The following is a 19,847-nucleotide window of genomic DNA, read 5'->3' on the forward strand; positions in this document are numbered from 1 at the left end:
TAATCTAATGCATAAAGTCAGAAACTATCCAATTAAAACATTTATAGGTCAATCAGTGAATATCCAGTCAGTGAAAACAATCCAGCTCGATGCGATCCGTCTTTAGGATCCGTGTTTGAACGGAGCAGCAGAACAGGAACGTGTCCCGCTCTGCCCGCCGTCAGTTCGGCCCGTAGGCGTGTCTGCAGAGCCACCAGTTCAGACCTGAAGTCGGTGCTTCGCTGAAGCGATGATGCAGGCTGTTTACCTCCCCGCTGCCCCGCCCCGATCTGACCCCAGGCAGGTGCAAGTCTGCATGCAGGCAGTAACTAGGGAGGGCAAAGGTGAAGTCAAGACTCTTATTTACCTTGTCAGCGTTTCTGAAGACATTGCATTGAAACATATACGTTAAAATCTCAGAACAAGACGGAATAATTAAGTAGAAATGAAAGATGTTGTTTATTAAGAGGAGAAATTAACATAAATACCCAAATCAGATGCAATATTTAAATGTTATGTATTGAGATTTGATCAGGTTTTTGCTACGTTTTTCTTATTGAAGAAATGTGAAACAATATTTTCTTGTAAGAATACTATTTTCTGACAGAGATAGTTTTTATCATCATTTTATAGAATTAGGAAATTAAAAAGCTGTGCAATAGGTAGCATTCTGACTCTTCCCCCAATAAAAACCCTGAAATGTGGCAGTGAGGGTTCAACTTGCTCTCGTTTGCCAGAGACGTCTCGTTTTCCATCTGCTCCATGGCTGTTTTTTTCTCGGTCGTTATTCTCCAGATAATTTCCCCCCACAGGGAGCTGCGTCTTTCTGCAGCTCCCCCTCTGCCCCACAGGGTTTCCCCTGCAGGCTGATGAAGTCAAAGCGCATCCCCTCCTCCCCACTTCATCTTAAACCAAACTAGATTTTCATTTCATGTTTGCGTCCTGATTTTTCCTCTCACCAGCCCCTCTCATCTGATTTATTTGTAGCCTGATTTGAATTCACCTGCAGGTGCGCTCCTTCCTGTAACCTCCACCTTCTCCTTCGGCAGAGTGACGCATGAGGCTTCATGTGTGAGCGCTCTCTGTAGCCCCCGGGAAGCGCAGTCATAAATAAAAAGGGATCTGTTGTTTTCTCCTGGCTCCTGGAACAGAGCTGCCTTGGCGAATTTAACCTGCGAAAACCCGAGGATCTAAATGATACCTGAGAGCATCTCCATATTTGTCCAGCGAGATGCAGGGTTTTATGTTGTGTTTGGTGAGAAAGGAAGGATGTGGGAGGAGGTCAGCATGATGAGCCAGGCTTCAGATATCACCACCAAACACTTTGATACATTTGGTAGTGTTTTTTTTTTTCATTTGTCGGTTTTCTTTTTATCTTCTCAACTACAACTCAACAGTTTTAATGTTGCGATGGGGCCAGGTTGGCTGGTATAGCCATTTTTTGCTTTATTACAGTGATTCTAAATTATTTGTTTATGTTCCAAGCAGAGATAATGAGAAATTAAAAGTACCATTTGAAAATACCACTGGTATTAAACATACTTTTCGTGAAATGTTTCATTTATTGGTCAGGTTTAAGTGTCATGGTTTCATTAGCTGCAGGGTGAAAATCATCATAATTAACCAAAATTAAGGCTTGAAATTAATCAGTAATTAATCTTTGCCATGTGTTTCAGTTGGTGAACTGGGTCTGTAATTAACTCTACGTTCCTTTATTTGCTTCTTATCTCTTAATTACTATGAGATCTGATCGACTTATTGTAATGCTTTTATTTTGAAGGGAAGACTTTTAAGCGTTATCACAAAATCAGGAGACGTAAGAAAAGTTCATAGAAATGTTGTTATTATCCCCCTAAATGGAGGCATACGGTACATTTATGATGTAAATAAGTACATATCTTAAAGATTTTTGTTTCTAAGTTTAAAATTAGTTTAATTATATGTCAAAGCTGAATATTCTAAGTAATTAAATGGATTTTTGATGGCACTCAAAGCGACTCTGCTGCTGTTGCTCTCCTGTTGATCTGTAAACTGAGTTTGTTTTTGTGTCTTTTCTCTCTGTTTGAGTACCGTTGTCATAGTTACATTAAGTACCGGCCTCCCGCTCCGTCCGAGCGCGAGGCGGTTATTGCTCCACATGACTCCACTCCGTTGTTAATGTGACAGATTCCTGCGATTGTCCTTGCTAACCCACTTATAGACACCTCGCCCTCTAAGTCTCCTGATCGGGATTCGCCCAATCCCATTCCTTCCTCCCCGGCGCTCCAACACACCAGTTCATCCCTGCCTGTATTAATCTGGCTCACCGGTTCAGACGGAGCTCGGCCCCATGCGGGGTTCGGGTCGACTAATGGATGACTAATGTGGTGTAATCTGTCACACTCACTGCTTTAAGCACTCGTTTGTCCCAGAATCAAGAGCACCTAATTAATTGTTTTGCCTCTCGGTTGCCTCTCCAACACCATTAGACAGCTGACGGTACGTTTTGCTGTGTTTCTAAGCATTTATTTACACATTAATTATTGAGTTTTGTTGGCTTTACTCCACCGGACCATGAACGTTTTCTCCAACGTCCCATCGGCTCATTAATATTCATGGCTGCGGTGAAGTTTCTACGCTGCAGCCGCTGCTGAAACTCGCTAAATAACATTGATGTTTGGTGCTTATCTGAAGAAAAAGCGGCTCTAAATTCCACACAAACGGCCTGGAGTTGATGGAAAAACGTCCAGAATTGATTTGTCCATCAAACCACGTAAAGCTGATTGGTTTTTGACAAAATGCTGCAGCCTGATTAGCCGGGGATTATGTTGTGTTGTTTACGGTTTCCTATTTGCGGATTTGTTTCCTCCTCCGGTTTGTGTGGGTGGAAAATAAAACGGTGGACTGCAGGCCGTGGTAAACGGCTCACCTTTCCATGTGGGGACCAACTGAAGCAGCTTTTTCTTTCCCCCTGGCAATTTCCTGTTTTTCCTCCATGCTGCCATTGACTCCCTGAGGCCAGATGAGCTGCCAGACTTTGAATATTCTGCATGTACAGAGCACAGCTCATGTTTCTAATCATTTAATTTGAATACAAAAGCCTGATGCAAACCAGCTCTCTACCTTCTGCCTAATCTTGCATCTTTTACTGCACAGTTCAAGAGTGTTCGTGTACATTTGCTACATGAAACACACAAACTCTAGTTAGGCCTGTTGAAATGTATAATTGTTCTCTTTTCTCTCTTTCTTTCCACCAAAACTGGATGACAAAAGTCTTCAGTCTGGTGGTTTGGTCTCAGATAGCCCTTTTTTTGAAAGATAATTTTGCTTACAGAGACTTGAGTGTTAATTTTATTTGTTATTTCTGTTGTTTATTTATTCTGGATATTTAAAATGCCTTCCAGTTCTAGTGTTAAATCTTCATTTGCATTATTACCATAAGATTACTTGAAAATGGTCTAAAAACAGCAACATTATAGCTCACCAACATTCAGGCCTATTCCAATGTATTTTATTTGGATAGACCAACACAAAATTATGAAACAGAAGGAAAGTTACAGGAAATCAACCGTAAATGTACCAACATATACAACCAGCAATCTCCAAACGTTTGCCAATTGGTGCAAAATCACCCAAAAGGACTTTATTTAATAATTGGAAAACTCACTTAAGCTTATTAATAAACATAACAAGCTTAAGTGTTCAGGATGAGATGTTATCCATCCTCTTAGTGGACTAACTGAGTGGAGATTAAGCATAAACTGCTGCAACCATCAGGGAGTAGTTTAACTTCAATGATCTGCCTGCTCTCTCTCAGACCGTTTCAATAAAACCTTCTCACTTTTTAGCTGCTGCCAACGCGCTTTAATGATTCGCTTCACTCAATAATTCAGAAGTCTCAGGATCCCTTCAGGTCTTCTGCTTTGTTGACATTCAGGTGGTGAGAAAATGCAATATCTTTTCGTCGACTTGTTTATGTTGCAGCTGTTCTCACATATCTCTATGTGTCACAAGTCACATTTCTGAAATTGGAAATGTAACTTGTGACATTTTTACTTTTACATGATGAACTCAGTAACCAGATGAGACGTAAATTAGTCGTCGGGGGTTTTACATTTATTGATTGATTCTTCATTTGTGAAAGAAAAGCCCACTTGCAACATTTTTCTGTTCTGCTCACATCATGCTTACACTCTTTTTTTCTTTAATTTCTGTAGCCACAGCATGCATGCAGCCTTCTGGTTTCCCATGGGGACACGTCCTTGTGTGTTTTGGCTCCATGTCCATCCATCTGTATAATTCTCTAAATGCCCAGAGTGCAGACTAGGGTCGCATCGTGAGAAGCGACCAGATATCTGCTCTCTACAGCGGGCACGTGCGTCCTCTCAGACATATGCTCGCTATGTGTGCCCTCAGACCTACTTTTAAACGCGTGCAGGGAGAGCAGAGGCAGCGCATACAACGCTACGACTGTTCAGGTCTGAGAGGCGGCGATGGAGGGACTGGAGCAAATATTTTGGTTTTGTTCTGGATTATTTCTCATATCTGACCCTGAGGAGAATTTCTCTCGTTTATCTTTTTAGAAAAAAAAAACAAGAAAACAAGCAGATTACAAGACAGCTGAGATTACAGACAGAAGTATCAGAGTGATGTTTATTTGAACCACCCAACTTGTGCAACACAATGAGGCAAGAAGTATTTACTGCACAGCTAAGTCTCCAGCTCAAATTTAACTCCATAAAGTAAATATTTATTCAGTGGTTTGTCCAGAGAGGACGAAATGGTCAAAAGAAATGTCTGAGTCAGACCTAACAAACCGGCACTCTATGGAGTCATTTAAAAGTGCTCTCTGCCGTTGAACTTGGCTTCACTTTAATTTGCTGCGGTGGAGAATTTACGCTTGTGACACAAACTGTGAATACACAGATGTCTTGACTGAATAGTTTGGAACAAGAAGTTATTGAATTAATCTTGCTTGTGGATAGACATGTTGCATAAAACAAAGCATTTTCCTATAAACTGCAGCTGTTTGGTGGTCTGGCTCATTACCCATATATGGTATTCACTTCCTGAGAGGCTTTCGATGCCATCAAAAAGTGTTGATAAAGAAAAAAAGCAATGGTAAGGCATAATATAATTTATTTCATATTATTTTAATATTTGTAGATGTTTTAGCTCTGAATTATGCACGTCCTTGAAGCATTTTATTGCAAGCTGCTCAGCTCCAGTAAATAAACACGAGGTTCTTTATCTGTACACCTCCAGCTGCAGTGTTTAGTTGGGTAATTTCCAGGGTTGGACTCAGAAACCCCACTGTGGTTTGTAAACCTACAACTGTTGCCTCTTATGTAATTCTAAGCTTTCTTTCCCTCACTGAGCCGACCAGGCTGGTTATACTGTAAACAGAAGCCTTTCTTTACCTCCTATCAGAGGAAATGGCTAAAACTGTGTAACAGTTAAAGTTGTAAAACGTCCTTCACACCCCGTCAAACTCTGAATTTAAGGAAAACAGGTCGGTGTTCAACCGATAACGAGGGATGTTCTGTTTGGAGCGACAACACGAGGATCCGGTTTCTCAGACTTGCATCTGTCTGTGTTTCCATCCAAACATGCTGCGCTTGTGTTTTGATGCTGTGGGCCTGTGATGGATGATGAATGCTGACTCTGCAAGCTGCGCTACAGACTGCCTTGCTCTCAACCACGGGACACAATTACAGTGGCACGTATTCATCCCGTCTCTCTCTGCGAGGGGGATAAAAACCCGCCTTAGGGGGGATGTCAGCAGCTTGCTTTGCTTTGCTTTGCTTCCCTGGCAACCAGAATTAGTAATATTTTAGGTTTCCTTATGTAATCCTCTGCCTTTGTCGGCGCAGCGAACAAGAATCACCGGAGGCTGTTTGTTCGGAGCCCCGGGGCTCCTCGCTGCTGTGCAGCCGTAAAAAAAGATTTCCTGCCTTTTGCGCCCGTTTCATCGGCTCTCTAAACAGAAGAATCCTCACATTTGGTATTCGTGTTTAGCTCTGCGTCCTGGAGATCTTCCACTCTCTCCTCAGTTTTAGATGGACTCATTTAGAGGCGGAACAGGGAGGAGAGGAAACCTCCATAACACATCCAGGCCTGCAGCTAACGATTGTTTCAGTTATCGATTAATCGGACAAAGAAACTGCAGATTTTTCATTTAACCACTTAAAACTTTTTATACAATATTAGAAATTCATTAATGATGCAATAATAATGATGCAGTTTCTTTCTTTATTGTCTAAAATGCCATAACAAAGATTTCCTTTAGCAAATTTGAACCAGCTGAAGCTGAAATATGCCATTTGAGGAGTTTTTAATGAAGCATATTTACAAAGGAGCTTATATTAAATTAATTTTTGCAGTTTTTGGCTTACTTACTGTTGTTTCTTCACCAAACTGCATTTTTTTCTAGTTGTTGTTATACTCCAGTTAACAATTAATCGATTACTGAATTAGTTGACAGTTATTTCAATAATAGATTAATCACAATAACCTGATCAATCATTTCAGACCTGAACACGTCTGTCATTTGACACTAGGTAGTTTTGTCTGAAAGGCAAACAGGAGCCTCTTTCATCTGCAGAGTCTCCAGACAGGCTGAAATGATTAATCGTGATTAATCCCTTATTCAAATAATTCTCAAGTAATTTAGTAGTCAATTAATTGTTAACTGAATTATGCAGACTCTGAACATTTGGTGAAAAGAAAACATATTCAGAGCAGTAATTAAGCCAAAACTGTACAAAAATATTTATATATTTAGCATTTTTAGGATAAAAAAAACCCACCTTTTCTGTGTCCGCAGGCAGAGCGCAGCAACGATGCCAACACCCTCAGCATCCCGGTGCCGATGCGACGCGGCGCCTCAGAGTCCAACCTGGACGTGGTGGACAGCGTTGGAGACGATGGCATCGGCGTGGATTTTACGAAGGGAGCGCTCGGCATCGATCGACTGCAGCAGAAGATCCTCAAGGTGCGTTTACTCACATCCAGATAAACTTTGTTGTGTTCCAGCCTTATCCAGTTATTCAGGAGAGTCAAAACAGTTTGTCAACCAGTTCTTATAGAAAAAGAGAGAAACGATAAATCATGAAAATGACTAAGTTGGTTGTGATTAATTGATTTATTGCGACAGACTTGGTTGAACCTTTTAACCGTCTCAAGGGTTTGATGAGCGAAACAGGAGAAAAGTCGAGCATTAATTATGACCAGCTTTCCTCCTCCTGGCTTTAACTCCAGGTAACGGAGCAGATCAAGGTGGAGCAGGAGGCGCGGGACCAGAACATAGCGGAGTACCTGAAGCTGATGAACAACGCTGACAAGCTGCAGGTCACCCGGATCCGCCAGGTGTTTGAGAAGAAGAACCAGAAGTCTTCGCAGTCCATCGCTAGTCTGCAGAAGAAGCTGGAGCAGTACCAACAGCGCGTGAAGGAAGGTGAGACCAACGGCAAGCACAGGGACAGCAGCAGCTGCAGCAGCAAGGACTCGGTCCCTCACAGCAAAGACGACAGCCTGCGGGACGTCAGCTCCTCCGGACGGCACCCGACGCTGGACAAGATCAGGACCATCGGCCCCGGTGTCTCGCTCTCGCCGCCGTTCTTCTTCAACAAGTCGCGCGACTTCGCCAACCTCATCAAGAACAAGTTCGGTAGCGCCGATAACATCGCCCACCTGAAGAGCTCCATGGATAGCGGCTCAGGGCTGCAGGCGGACGGGGCGTCCCGGGGCCTGAGTGGCAGCGCCAACGCCGTCGCCAAACCCTCGAAGTACCACAGCGACGACGAGTGCTCCAGCGGCACGTCGGCGTCGGCTGACTCCAACGGGAACCTGGTTGGGGGGTCTGTGACCGGGTCGGGGGGTCCAGGGAGGTCCGACTCCAGCGGACGGCTTTCGGAGGTGCTGGGCATGGTGCGGGAGGTGAGGGAGGCTCAGACTCAGCTGGCTGAGGACATGGACACCATGAACGCTCAGTTCAAAAGAGACTACGCCTACTTTACTCAGGTGATGCAGGAGGAGAGATACAGGTGAGCAATGCAGGAAGAACCACCAGGGGTCACTGCAAACAAAATCTGACCAGGTAGATTTGGTCCAGTTTCTGGAGCAAATGCTGTTTAAAACAAGACACAAGACCAATTTACACAGAGGAGCTTGTTTCACGTCAACAACTCCTTAATACTGACAAAAAAAAAGTTCCACAGACGGGTTATTTTACTTATCATATATGTATTTTTCCCATGTTTTTCCCCCCTATGTCTTGCTGAAAAGTTACTCATAAATTAGTTTTGTCTGATTTCAAATATACCGAAATATTTCCCCTGGAATTAGACCAAATATACTTGGTAATATTTTGTGTTTTTGAGTGTTCAGAGTGTTTTGCTTGTGTTTTGTAGTAAGATCATTTCACTGACTGACGGCTCAGAGCTCATTGTTGTCACACATGGTGTTAGGACTCATTATATCTGCAAACATAAGCTCTTTGAGAGCCTCACCTTTAATCCTTAGAAGTTAAACACACAAGAAGTGAAACAGATGCTCGCAGTGATGACAGAAAATCTATATGTTTGCTTGACTTATATAAATTAGGTTTTTAAGTACGTGAACGCAGTGCAGTGCTTTGTCTTGCCTCTCGGGGCGCTGTGTCACACTTAATGAATGAAACAGACAATTTCAACGGATCCATCCGTAGCTGTTTATCTTTGTATCGCATACTTCAGTCGCTTAATTTCACAATCAGAATTGATTATAAAAATAATTAAAACCTTTAATGTGTTGAGGTTAAAACTGAAATTTGAGCTGCTTTGTTGGATTTTGGATTTATCCATTAAATTTAAACTTGTTCAGGCAGTTTTTGTTTTTTGAATTGATTAAAGTTGCTTGTTGTAAAATTATTCCACTGCAGCCAACATCAATTTGATTTAGAAATTAAGTTAATTGAAACCTTCATATCTGCTGTTTTGAAATGATTTCCATCGGCTCCGCAGAGGACGATGCAAAAATTTGACCTTTAAGATGTTTGTCTCAGATTACAGTAAACAGGTGTTGTTTGCTGTGAGCTCTGACAGTTTAATGGTCCGTTTTAGAAGCTGCTGCACGCTAAAACATTAACACACGAACCAGCAGACTGTTGCTACGTCAACCACACACTCAGCGCAGCGTCGTTGTAAGCCGCTGCGCTGCTTTCATGCTCACACACTCGCTCAGTTCTGCTTTGTTTCTGGCTCTCTCCTGGGCTCCCTGCGTGCGTGGGCGTCCGTCTGCCAGGTATGAGCGCCTGGAGGACCAGCTGAACGACCTGACGGAGCTGCACCAGCACGAGACCAGCAACCTGAAGCAGGAGCTGGCCAGCATCGAGGAGAAGGTGGCCTACCAGGCCTACGAACGGGCCAGAGACATCCAGGTACCCGAAGCTCAGAACGAATGACCCTTTCATCAAACTGACCTTCTGTTAGCTGACGTCCATTGATTAGGGGGAATTATGTTTCCATTAAGATGAAAAATCAAAACATTATTAAAGTTTATTTGCAGAGCACATTTCAGCAACAGTAACAGATGTTGCATTTGGTCGAGTTAAAATCGTCAATATGCATAAAATACATTGATCGCTGCTCAAATTATGATGGTTCAAAAGCAACTCCAGACAGGTGATGTGAAGGTAATTTTATTTATGAAGCACATTTTTAGCAACGAGACAATTCAAAGTGCTTTAGAGGAAATGAAAAATGAAAAAACAGAAGAAAAGCATTATGGGTAAGCAGTCTGTTACGGGTAAGTCTAAATCTGTCACCAGTTGGTCATTCATTTTTGTGGAGATAAAAAACTTAAATTCCATCCATAACGGTGTTAAAAATGTGTTTTGAAGTCTTGAATTTGAGTTGGTCAAACCTGCAAAAACTTTTCAACTCTAAATCAAAACTATAACATAAACATTTTCCCAGCGGAAATAAAACCAGTGCAACGGCTTTCCCTACAAACTGGCAGCTTTCTTTACCAACAATAAAACTTTTCTTCATTTTATTCGGTAATAAACAATAATAAAAGTCACAATCTGGATCTCTTTGTTAGGGATAACTCATAAAAAGTTCGGCAGCTTGATGTGAAAAATGTCTTTAAACTTGAATATAAAAATCTGTTGTTTGGATTTTAATCCTGTTTCAAACGACATCATTGAAATATGGAGAAGCAGGAAGTCAGCATCAGTGAAATCTCCCACAGTTACACATTTAAAAGCACTTCAGTGCGTCTTTATAAGCTATAAAATAATCACTGTTTACGGTTTTACTGCTGAAAGTCGCAGTTTTTTGTCCTCACAATGTTTGGACTTTGATTCTTTCTGGCACAGAAGGAAAGTCTGAGAGACTGAAGCTGCTCAAGTAAACAGTAACAATTATTCCTGCTGTAAAATGGAAGTTTGTGGATTTGCTTTGGTCTTGTTACAGTTCAAAGCATAAATCAGATATTAAGTGCTTTTATTGAACTCAGCTGCTTTATTTTCACTGTTTGCAGCTTCTGCTAAGATTTTTTTTTACATAAATAAAAGTTTCTGGATGTTTAGATCTTTTTGACACAAAAGACCATCTGACCAGCTTATTATTTTATTTAATTTTTTTTAGAAAAACATCAACTAAAATAAATGTTATTATTAAAGAGCTGACAATTTTATTTCATTTTTAATGGTTTTATAACTAAATTTTGCAAAAAACAAATTGATTTTCTTCGACAGGCTGTTGCAAAGACACAAAATCTTACCAAGTGGTTTTAGTTCAAATATCTTATGACACTTGAAATAAAACAAAACTAATTTACAAGTAACTTAACAGCTTTCAGGAGCTTAGTTTAAGTAAATAATTTCAAGTTTCCCTGGTAGATTATTTTACTAATAATATTTTTCCATGCTGCAAGTGAAATTATCTTCCAGTGGAACCAGAACTCTATTTTGAGTACACTTGAAATAAATACATAAACAGAAAAACTAGACCAAAAATACTTAGTAAGATTTTGTGTTTTTGCAGCGTGTTAAAATCTGTGATTTAATGTTAAAAAAATCAAATAAAATAAATGTTGCTGGCACTTTTTACTATCAATGTTGTGGAAATTCAGTGCAGTTATTCCATGAAAAAAACAGCTAAAACCTGCATTTGTTTTTACGTCTGTGTTTAAAAACACCGTAAAAGCCGTAGGTTGCAGTTCTGCGGGGATTTCTAACCTGACCTTTGACCTTTGCCTCGTGCAGGAGGTCCTGGAGTCGTGCCAGACGCGTGTCTCTAAGCTGGAGCTGCAGCAGCAGCAGCAGCAGCAGACGGTGCAGCTGGAGAACACCGACGCCAAGGTGCTGCTGGGCCGCCTCATCAACATCATGCTGGCCATCGCCACCGTCCTGCTGGTCTGCGTTTCCACGGCGGCCAAGTTCACCGCGCCGCTGCTGCGCAGCCGGCTGCACATGGCCTTCACCTGTGTGGCCGTGTCCCTGCTGGTGGTGCTTTGGAAGAACTGGGATCAGGTGGAGTTCACGCTGGACCGGATCATCCTCCCGCGCTGATCCGGACCGGCCAGGGCGCCGGAAATGTAGCCAACACCTTCACCCGTCCAAACCGAGAGCCTCGCCCCAAACCCCCCCCGAAAGAACCCCCGAACGCGTCAGGAGACTAAGTTTTTTTGGATCGGAATCTGAGCCGGGCTCGAGTCGGGCAGTAGAGGCACGCGTCGCAGCTGCACCTCTGACCAAACGCAGCGCGGCGGAGAGCGCCTCCTACTGTGTCATTTTTACGATTTGGTGCGACCGTCCTTGTTTTGTTTCGTTTGTATCCGAAACGCACGCTGTTTGAACCCTTCGTCTCGTGTGTCTCTGCTGGGTTTCATAAAGGAACAATCTGAGAAATATCCGTCTTTGTTCCTGTGCGAAATAATCCAAAAATCAGGTTTCAAGTCAGGTTTGCTGATAAACCGCAGTTCCTTTCACAAATCCAGGAGGAAACACTTTCCCCAGAGACACTAAAGCATGCCTAATAAAATCATTTATACAGAAACACGTAGACGTGTCACTTTAAGTGTTTCAACTACGATTAGGACGTGTCCGTAAAACCATCCTGTGAGGTTTTTATAAGCACATTTACGAGCGCACAAGGTTCAGATCAGCAGTTTTTCAGCCTATTTTTCCTCATCTGCTGACTTTTAGTTTCACTTTGAACCAGCAAAGAAACACAGAAACTCCCAGTAAAATGAACTGGTTTATTCCCAGCACAGCTTCTGAACTGCCTCTCCTCTTGTTAACTTAATGTGTTTTTTAAAAAAGTTGTTTTAATGTATGTTTTTATTTGACACTGGCTCCTTAAAGCTGCAGTTCTGCTCCCACGTTTACGGTCATCATGTTCTTTTTAGAATTGAATTGTACAAGAAAAACAAAAACAAACATGTATGTAAACTTCTGAGCAGAACTAGACTCCAGGAGAAAATGCTAACTTGTGCAAACATGTACTGTGAGGACGGAGGCAGCGTCTGAACACGTTAAATGTGACTCATCAAAATGCCTTTTTGTGGACTGACCTGAATAAAATGAACTTTGACATGAAGCCTTTTGATGCTGTGCTGCGTTCAAGTCCAGTGGGAATCCAAGTGCTCTGGCTGGGACGAAACGTTTTAATGTTTTTAAGCTGCTGTTAACCTTTTGATCTTGTTTTATTTCCCCAAGATACGACTGTCCAAACTGGTTTCTATCCTGTTTAAAAGTGGTTGGATTTATTTTTTTCCCACGGGACCTGAAAGCAGCATCACAAACTGAACATAGGGAACTGAAACTTGTAGCTCAGATTTTCCCCGAATCGTTTGTCGATGAAGACGGTGAAATGGGTCTGATGCCTTTCCAATGCTATTCTGACTCTTTTTACATTTAATGTCCATTTAAAAACAACAAGCTTGGAGACTCCTTTACATTCTGTCTGAATGTTTTTCAAAATTTGCTCAAACACTACTTTCAGCAGAAGAAACACTCTCACGTCTTTGTGTGCTTAGGTCATAGTTGTGGGTTCCATAAGATTATTCTTATTTTTTTCACAGAAGGAAATAAATCTTTGTTTTTCTATCATGTCGGGTGTGTTTATTCCTCACCATTTCATGGATGGTTCCCATGATGCTCTGCTTTCATCACGGGAAAATGATCAAAAAGACGAAAAAAATTAGTTTGACAGCAGGTCTGCATTGCGGTTCTGTCCGGAATTGATCTGGAAATATGGACAAAGTATTTGTATTCCGGGATTTTAATCCATATCCAGTTATCTAAATGCTATGTTCATCTATTCTTACATAATTTTGTGCATCTGTCCACAAAATTATGTAAGGATTTTTTCTACTTAATTAATCAGTTTGCCCCTCAAAAGCTTCAGTTTCATTGATTTTGACACAAACTCTTCAAGTTTATACAAATAATAAAATTAAACTGAGCTAAATCTTCTAATGTTGAGAAAATACTGTAACTGAAGTTTGACCTACAGTGACATCTAGTGGTCACTAGTGAGCACTACAATTTCAAAATCATTGAAATTATAAACAGCTGATATATCCGAAGTATTTTATTGAAATAATTCAATAAATAGACATTGAATTGTCAATGATCTTATAATCAATCTTAACCCACCCTTATTAGATACTTTATTTACTGCTCTATAAATTAAGGGTTGTAAATGTGAGAAGAATAATTTTAAATCAAGATTTGAAGTCAGTTTTGCTAATATTGTGTTATTGTTACCCACAATGCTTAATATTACAAGACCTGCATAGTGTTTAATGTTCCTTTGGTATGACTAAAGTATTATTAAATTTTTTTTTGTTGCAAAAATACAATATCAAAAACTGAAAAATATATTACTTGAGTATTTTTATGTTTAAATATTTATATAACCTAAAACTACCTTAAAATTATGTAAATTAAATGTATTTTAAAAGTGATTTCAGGACTGCACATAGAGCGTTTCAGTATTTTCAGTTGTAACTGGTCTTCCTCATCGCGAGGTGGCGGTAAGGAGCAGCAAGGAGGACGTTTTTGGCGCAAACCGGAAGCAGTTCCTTATCTGTCCAGCCATAGAAAATAAAGTTTCACGCAGTAGCGATGCTTTTGGAGAGACGTTGTTCATTCAGGATGTTATATTGCTCTTATTTTCTGCAACTATATACGGTCTAGCTGCTCTATAATGACATTCGCACGCTTCTTTTAGCTTTAAGGAAGAGAGAATATTAGTTGATATCGCCTGGTGCAGCCATCTTTGGCTGTAAATCGAGTTTTTGTTTATATGAAATTTGCTTGTTTTAATAGTTACTATCTGTTGTGACCATTAAATGGATGAACACAAGGAGAACATTCAAAGAACAGACGTAAATCTGAAAATGTCAGAGGAAAAAGAAGATGAAAAGGTGAGTCTGGCATAAATTAACATGTATCCGATAAATAAAATCTTTATTTTAACGACAGTATAACATGTTTTTAGCATATTTCATGTTGGTGCACTTTTTTAAACGTACATAATGTGGATGTGTATTGAACATTAAAAGAACAATATGATTTACTGCTAAACTGGATTGATTTTAAAAATGAATCCTAAAAATTATCCAACCCAATTATTTATAAGTTTACTCGCATAAGGTTCCATACAGTGTGGAAAATTCTGGAATTTAATGTCTTTTTAAAATATGGATGAGCTATCATTCTGCCATCTTCATTAAACCATTTGCTGCAAACGAAAAAATAGTGTAAATTTTAGAAAAGTATGTTTATTTTGTCACTACTGAGGAGCAGGAACCTTGAAAATGCATCTCAAGAAATTAAAATATGATCAAAAATGTAATTTTATTTCAATGATTCAATATAAAAAGTAAAACCCACATATTCTGTAGCAATTCATTACACACTTATTGATGTAGTTAAGTTGTTTTTGTTCATCTTCACTACTAAATCTCACTAAATCACAAAATGGAGAATCTCATATAGATACAATATTATAAAAGACCAGTAAAAATGTAGTCTCGACACAGAATTGTTGGCCCCAGTTTATCCCCTCAATACTTGATTGGGGCTCCTTTTGCTGAAATTACTGCATCAGTGCAGCTTGCTATGGAGATGATCAGCCTGTTGCTTTCCAAAGGTTGCTCTCCTCTTCTACAAGTCCCTGGTTTCCCAGTGAAATCAATCTCCAATGCTTTACCAGAAAACATCAGATCAATTTCTGTTATTTTTTTTTTTTCGCTTTTGTTTCTAAAATTTAAAGTCCAAAGAACAGTATTTTGAAAAAGTGGCTTTTATTCGGCCATCCGTTCTGTGAGTTGGACAACAAAGTATTAGGGCCTGGCTACAAGAATTTGTTTAATTACAAGAAAATAGTGATATTAGCAGAATAAAAAGTCTGAAAATTAGGAGAAAAAAAAGTTTTGTTAGAATTATAAAGATAGAAGACAGTTGTTTGGACCATAGTTTCAAATTCTGTTAACGGTTTGGTGCTCATGTGTTAAAAGATTTTTTAGTATTATCGGTAAAACCTATACCAAAGTAAAACGAGATTTAACATTTTTCATTTAATTCTTCTGTTTTTCTTGTATGAGTTTTCATAAAATTGCTACTTTATTTTAATATTATGCCCTATTCTTGTAATACTAAGACTGTCCTCAAATTTTGATCTTGTCAAACAACTTTATTTTTTGTATTACTAAGACTTTATTGTAATATTATGACTTTATTATCGTGTTAAAAAAATGAATAATAAAAAGTTGTAACCTAATATTTGAACGTAGAGTCGATCTGAATTCAACGTCCAAATAAATAGAAACTGTAAAACAAGATGGCGGCTTATCGTCTGAACTATCGAAACCCAAGAAATGCACCGGTGGGGGAAAAAAAAAAAAAAACATTTCCAAAAATTAAATTAATCGCTATACTTGATTATTGGGCAGTATTCAAGTGTTGTAAATGTACAGAAAGTCATAGTAACCTGTGACCGGAAGTCAAGCTGAGTTGCGTTTTCTTCTCCAGACGAAACCCTGCAGTAGAATATGTCCCGATGACGAAACGGCTCCGGAAACGTCTCAGTCCAACAGAGACTTCAGTCACCCGGTTTACAAAGAGATCGCTCTGGCCAACGGCCACATCAACCGCATGTCCAAAGACGAGCTGCGGGTCAAACTGGCGGAACTGAAGCTCGACACCAGGTGAGTGTTCTCACTTTTCAGCTGTAGAAACCTCGGCGCCCGCGCCTAAAATCCACCATCTGTTTGTGCGTGAAGAGGAGTAAAGGACGTGATGAAGAAGAGGTTGAAGAACCACTACAAGAAGCAGAAGCTGCTGCAGTCAGCCGCGGAGGGAGGGCCCACCGATACCTACTACGACTACATCTGCGTGGTGGACTTTGAGGCTACGTGCGAGGAGGATAATCCCTCAGACTTCCTGCATGAGATCATCGAGTTCCCCATGGTCCTCATCAACACGCACACCTTACAGATCGTAAGTCCAAACAGTTAGTAGATTTACAGTTAATTTCTGATAGATTGTTTATTAGATTAAAATGAGTTCCAATCGATTAACGAATGGCGTCAGTTAAGACCTTTTTAAATGTAATTTGTCCGCCATTCAGCAGAGGGCGCAGGTGGTCATTCTTAAGCGGAGCCGTTGATACAGAAACTAAGATGGCGGCGTTTTATCAGAGCGGGGAAGAGAAACGGTCCAGAGTCCGTTATGGGTTCTGTTTTGAAATGTAAACACTCGACAACCTCCTTCAGTTGTTAATAAATGTAAGCAGTCGACACGTTTCTTAATTTATCACCTTGATAGAGCTCATTCAGCCGAGCTTACATGACGAAGCAGCGTCAATTTCTTATTCAAAAATAACTGAAACGACGGTGAAGCTAATGTGTCAGAAAAAAACGAAGGAGATGACGCTAAGATGTAACATGATGGAAAAACCATGATGCTAACAACCACGTTTAAATATTCCTTTAAGAGCTTTAATATTCCTAAAGAGCAACAGATGGTTGTTTTACATGAACATCTCTATTCAGTGTTTCACATATTTTATTCTTTTCATCTATTTTTCTAGTCCGCAACCTAAGATGTTACTATTTTCATATTTTATAAATATGTCTAAAAACGTGCAGAAACTAAAATATTCTGTTCAGTCACCATTTGATATGAAATGCTTAAAATAAAACAAAGGTTTTTTTTAATTTACTATACTGTGAGAACTTTAGCTCTACATATATGGGAAGACGGTCAGCCATCTTGATTCAAGAAAACGGCCATTCATCATACTTTTAGAAGTATTTTTTCTGCGTCATACTTTTTACTTTCACTTGAATAATTTTATCATGACGCATTGCTACTCCAACTTCAGTATAATTTTTGTGTACTCTACCCATCCTGGCCTGTCAGGGTGGAAGATTAAATGTGATTTCTGTGCAGGTGGACACTTTTCAGGCGTACGTGAAACCCGAGGTCAACCCGCAGCTTTCCGACTTCTGCGTGAAGCTAACGGGAATCACACAGGTCTGAGCTGCTTCTTTCTCGTCTCCTAAACGTCTAAAAGTTGAAGTCAAACTGCTCACCTGGTGTCTTGGGCTCTAGGAGACAGTGGACGGAGCGGATCCGTTTCCAGACGTCCTTCACCGAGTCGTGGAATGGCTGCAGGAGAGGGAACTCGGGACGAAATACAAATACGCCATGCTGACCGACGGGTGGGTTTACTTTGCGACCCAATTTGCTGCAGCAGGGTTTGGCGTTCCTCTCTCTGGTTGCTCTGATGTTTTTGTTTCCTTCTGCAGGGCGTGGGACATGAGCAAGTTCCTCAACATCCAGTGTCGGATCAGCCGGATCCGATATCCTCAGTTTGCAAAGAAATGGATAAATATAAGAAAGTCTTACTGCAACTTCTACAAGGTAGGGTTTGATCAATTTCATTAATTTTTCAATTAATCAAATTTTGGTATTTTGAAGATTTAAGTTTTGGAAAATCTAAATATGAGGACCAGGCTACAATACAGTGTTACAGCAACAAAGTCAAAATAATACAAGAATGATGTCATAATATTAACAGAATAAAGGCATAATTTTGAGAAATCCAACATAAAACATTTTTTTTATTGAATGTTGAGAAAACTTTGTAACTTCTGCAGATACTTTAAACTTAATTTTTGGGCAAAATTATCCATTTTGCTAATATTATGACTATATTCTGGTAATTAAACACATTTCTTTGTAGTCATTTTTTGTAGACAAAAGTTTTTTTTTGTCATTTCTTAGTTTGAAAAGAAACAAGCAAAAACAAAAAAATCGGTGATCTTGTTTTTAAGCAATCTCACTCAGCCAAATCAAAGCTTTTTCACTTGGAGATGACTTTTGCTCGATTGATTTTCTTCTTTCAACATTTTCTGATGTTTGCCACGGTTTTTTAAACTCCCACCCCTCGTTTCCTCCAGGTCCCACGCACGCAGACGAAGCTGAGCACCATGTTGGAAAAGCTGGGCATGAAATACGAAGGCCGGCCTCACTGCGGCCTGGACGACTCGCGCAACATCGCCCGGATAGCCGTCCGCATGCTGCAGGACGGCTGCCAGCTGCGCGTCAACGAGCGCATGCACGCCGGCCAGCTGCTCTCGGTCCCCAGCTCGGCGCCGGTGGAAGGGGCGCCGCCGCCCCGTAACCCCGGCAACAGAGAGTAGAGCCAGAAACTTTAATGAACCAGCCTTAAAAGTCTGTCTGCACCCGCATCACTTACAGAGAGAGGAAAGCACTTTAATTTGAGCTTAAAGCTGTAAGGAGAGATTAATATTTCAGTTTGTGCAGACTTTGCATCGAGGAGTACAGCGATTCATGGCGACGTATTGAAAATAAAATTACAAGAATAAATTTGTCAGAGAATAAAGTTGACATATTGCGAAATATTCATATTACGATTTTATTCTCATTTTCAAAAAATGACTTTATTCTCTTGTTTTGACTTCTCATAATATTAAGATTTTATCCTCAACATATGATTATTCTCGTATTATGACTTCTCAAAATACTGACTTTATTCTCATTATTTTGACCTTATTCTTGTAATTTTATTTCATTTGTTCTTAGTAGGGCTCTGATACTCCGTCGTGGAGGAGGTCTCACTCTGACTAAATATTTTTACAACAGTTTGTGAAAATAAATCATTCCTGCAGCATTCTGTTTAGCTGATAGCTCTTTATTTTTTTGCTTTCTATTTTTAAAGAAGCAAATTAAAATGAAATTATCAGCAACTGTTCATAAACCACACATCTTACTACTGTTGTGTGCCATTTAAATTCATAACATCACATTTTTCCAGGAAAATGCCCTGCAGACTCATTTATCAATATAAGAATTTCACAGAAATAATTTAACCAAATGTCTTGAGCAACTGGTGAAACTTTAAAGTATCGTCCTTTTGGGGAATGTGCTTTATGTTGTCATGTTGTGTTAAGATATTTTTGATCTCACATTGCACAATATGTTTTAACTGAATAAATTTGCAAGGAGGCAGTAATTTTTTTTTTAAAGTTTCATATTTCATCATGAAATTGCACAAAAGATATGGCTTTTGTGTAATTTATACTTTAAGCTGTTTTCTCAAATCAAAATAATTGAAACATTTAAGGATAAAAAAAGATAAGTCCAGATTTTGGCGCAATCAAACTAACCAATCACAGGAGAGATCGTTTTGTGGCTTTCTTAATTCCTCCTTTCCAGAATAAATCTGTCCTCTCATTGGCCGGTTTCATTCCCGTTGATTGACGGGTTCAAACTGGCCAATCAGAAGAGTGTGTGTTTTGTTAGGTTTAATTTCCTACCCAGCTAGTTACTAACTAGTTATGTATCTTAGCTAACCGTAGCC

The 19,847-nt window shown here is 39.9% G+C and overlaps 2 protein-coding genes across 3 annotated transcripts in view; both read left to right on the plus strand.

Moving 5' to 3' along the window:
• tmcc3 (transmembrane and coiled-coil domain family 3) overlaps window positions 1-13,057 on the plus strand; it is a 45,454-nt gene extending 32,397 nt beyond the window's left edge. For both annotated transcript variants that reach the window (XM_008400484.2, XM_008400485.2), the window contains exons 2-5: window positions 6,785-6,952; window positions 7,219-8,003; window positions 9,241-9,376; window positions 11,210-13,057. In XM_008400484.2, the coding sequence (XP_008398706.1) occupies window positions 6,785-6,952; window positions 7,219-8,003; window positions 9,241-9,376; window positions 11,210-11,515 (1,395 nt within the window). In that variant the 3' untranslated portion in view covers window positions 11,516-13,057. The remainder of the gene's footprint in view (window positions 1-6,784; window positions 6,953-7,218; window positions 8,004-9,240; window positions 9,377-11,209) is intronic.
• Window positions 13,058-14,023: 966 nt separating this feature from the next.
• eri1 (exoribonuclease 1) lies at window positions 14,024-19,166 on the plus strand. Its single transcript, XM_008400486.2, has 7 exons — window positions 14,024-14,379; window positions 15,989-16,164; window positions 16,240-16,456; window positions 17,411-17,494; window positions 17,573-17,682; window positions 17,770-17,884; window positions 18,424-19,166. Exons 1-7 carry the CDS (start codon window positions 14,305-14,307, stop codon window positions 18,664-18,666), a joined length of 1,020 nt encoding a protein of 339 aa, XP_008398708.1. The 5' UTR covers window positions 14,024-14,304; the 3' UTR covers window positions 18,667-19,166.
• The last annotated feature ends 681 nt before the right edge of the window (window positions 19,167-19,847 follow it).

This window comes from Poecilia reticulata, linkage group LG23, assembly GCF_000633615.1.
Source record: "Poecilia reticulata strain Guanapo linkage group LG23, Guppy_female_1.0+MT, whole genome shotgun sequence".
NCBI lineage: Eukaryota > Metazoa > Chordata > Actinopteri > Cyprinodontiformes > Poeciliidae > Poecilia > Poecilia reticulata.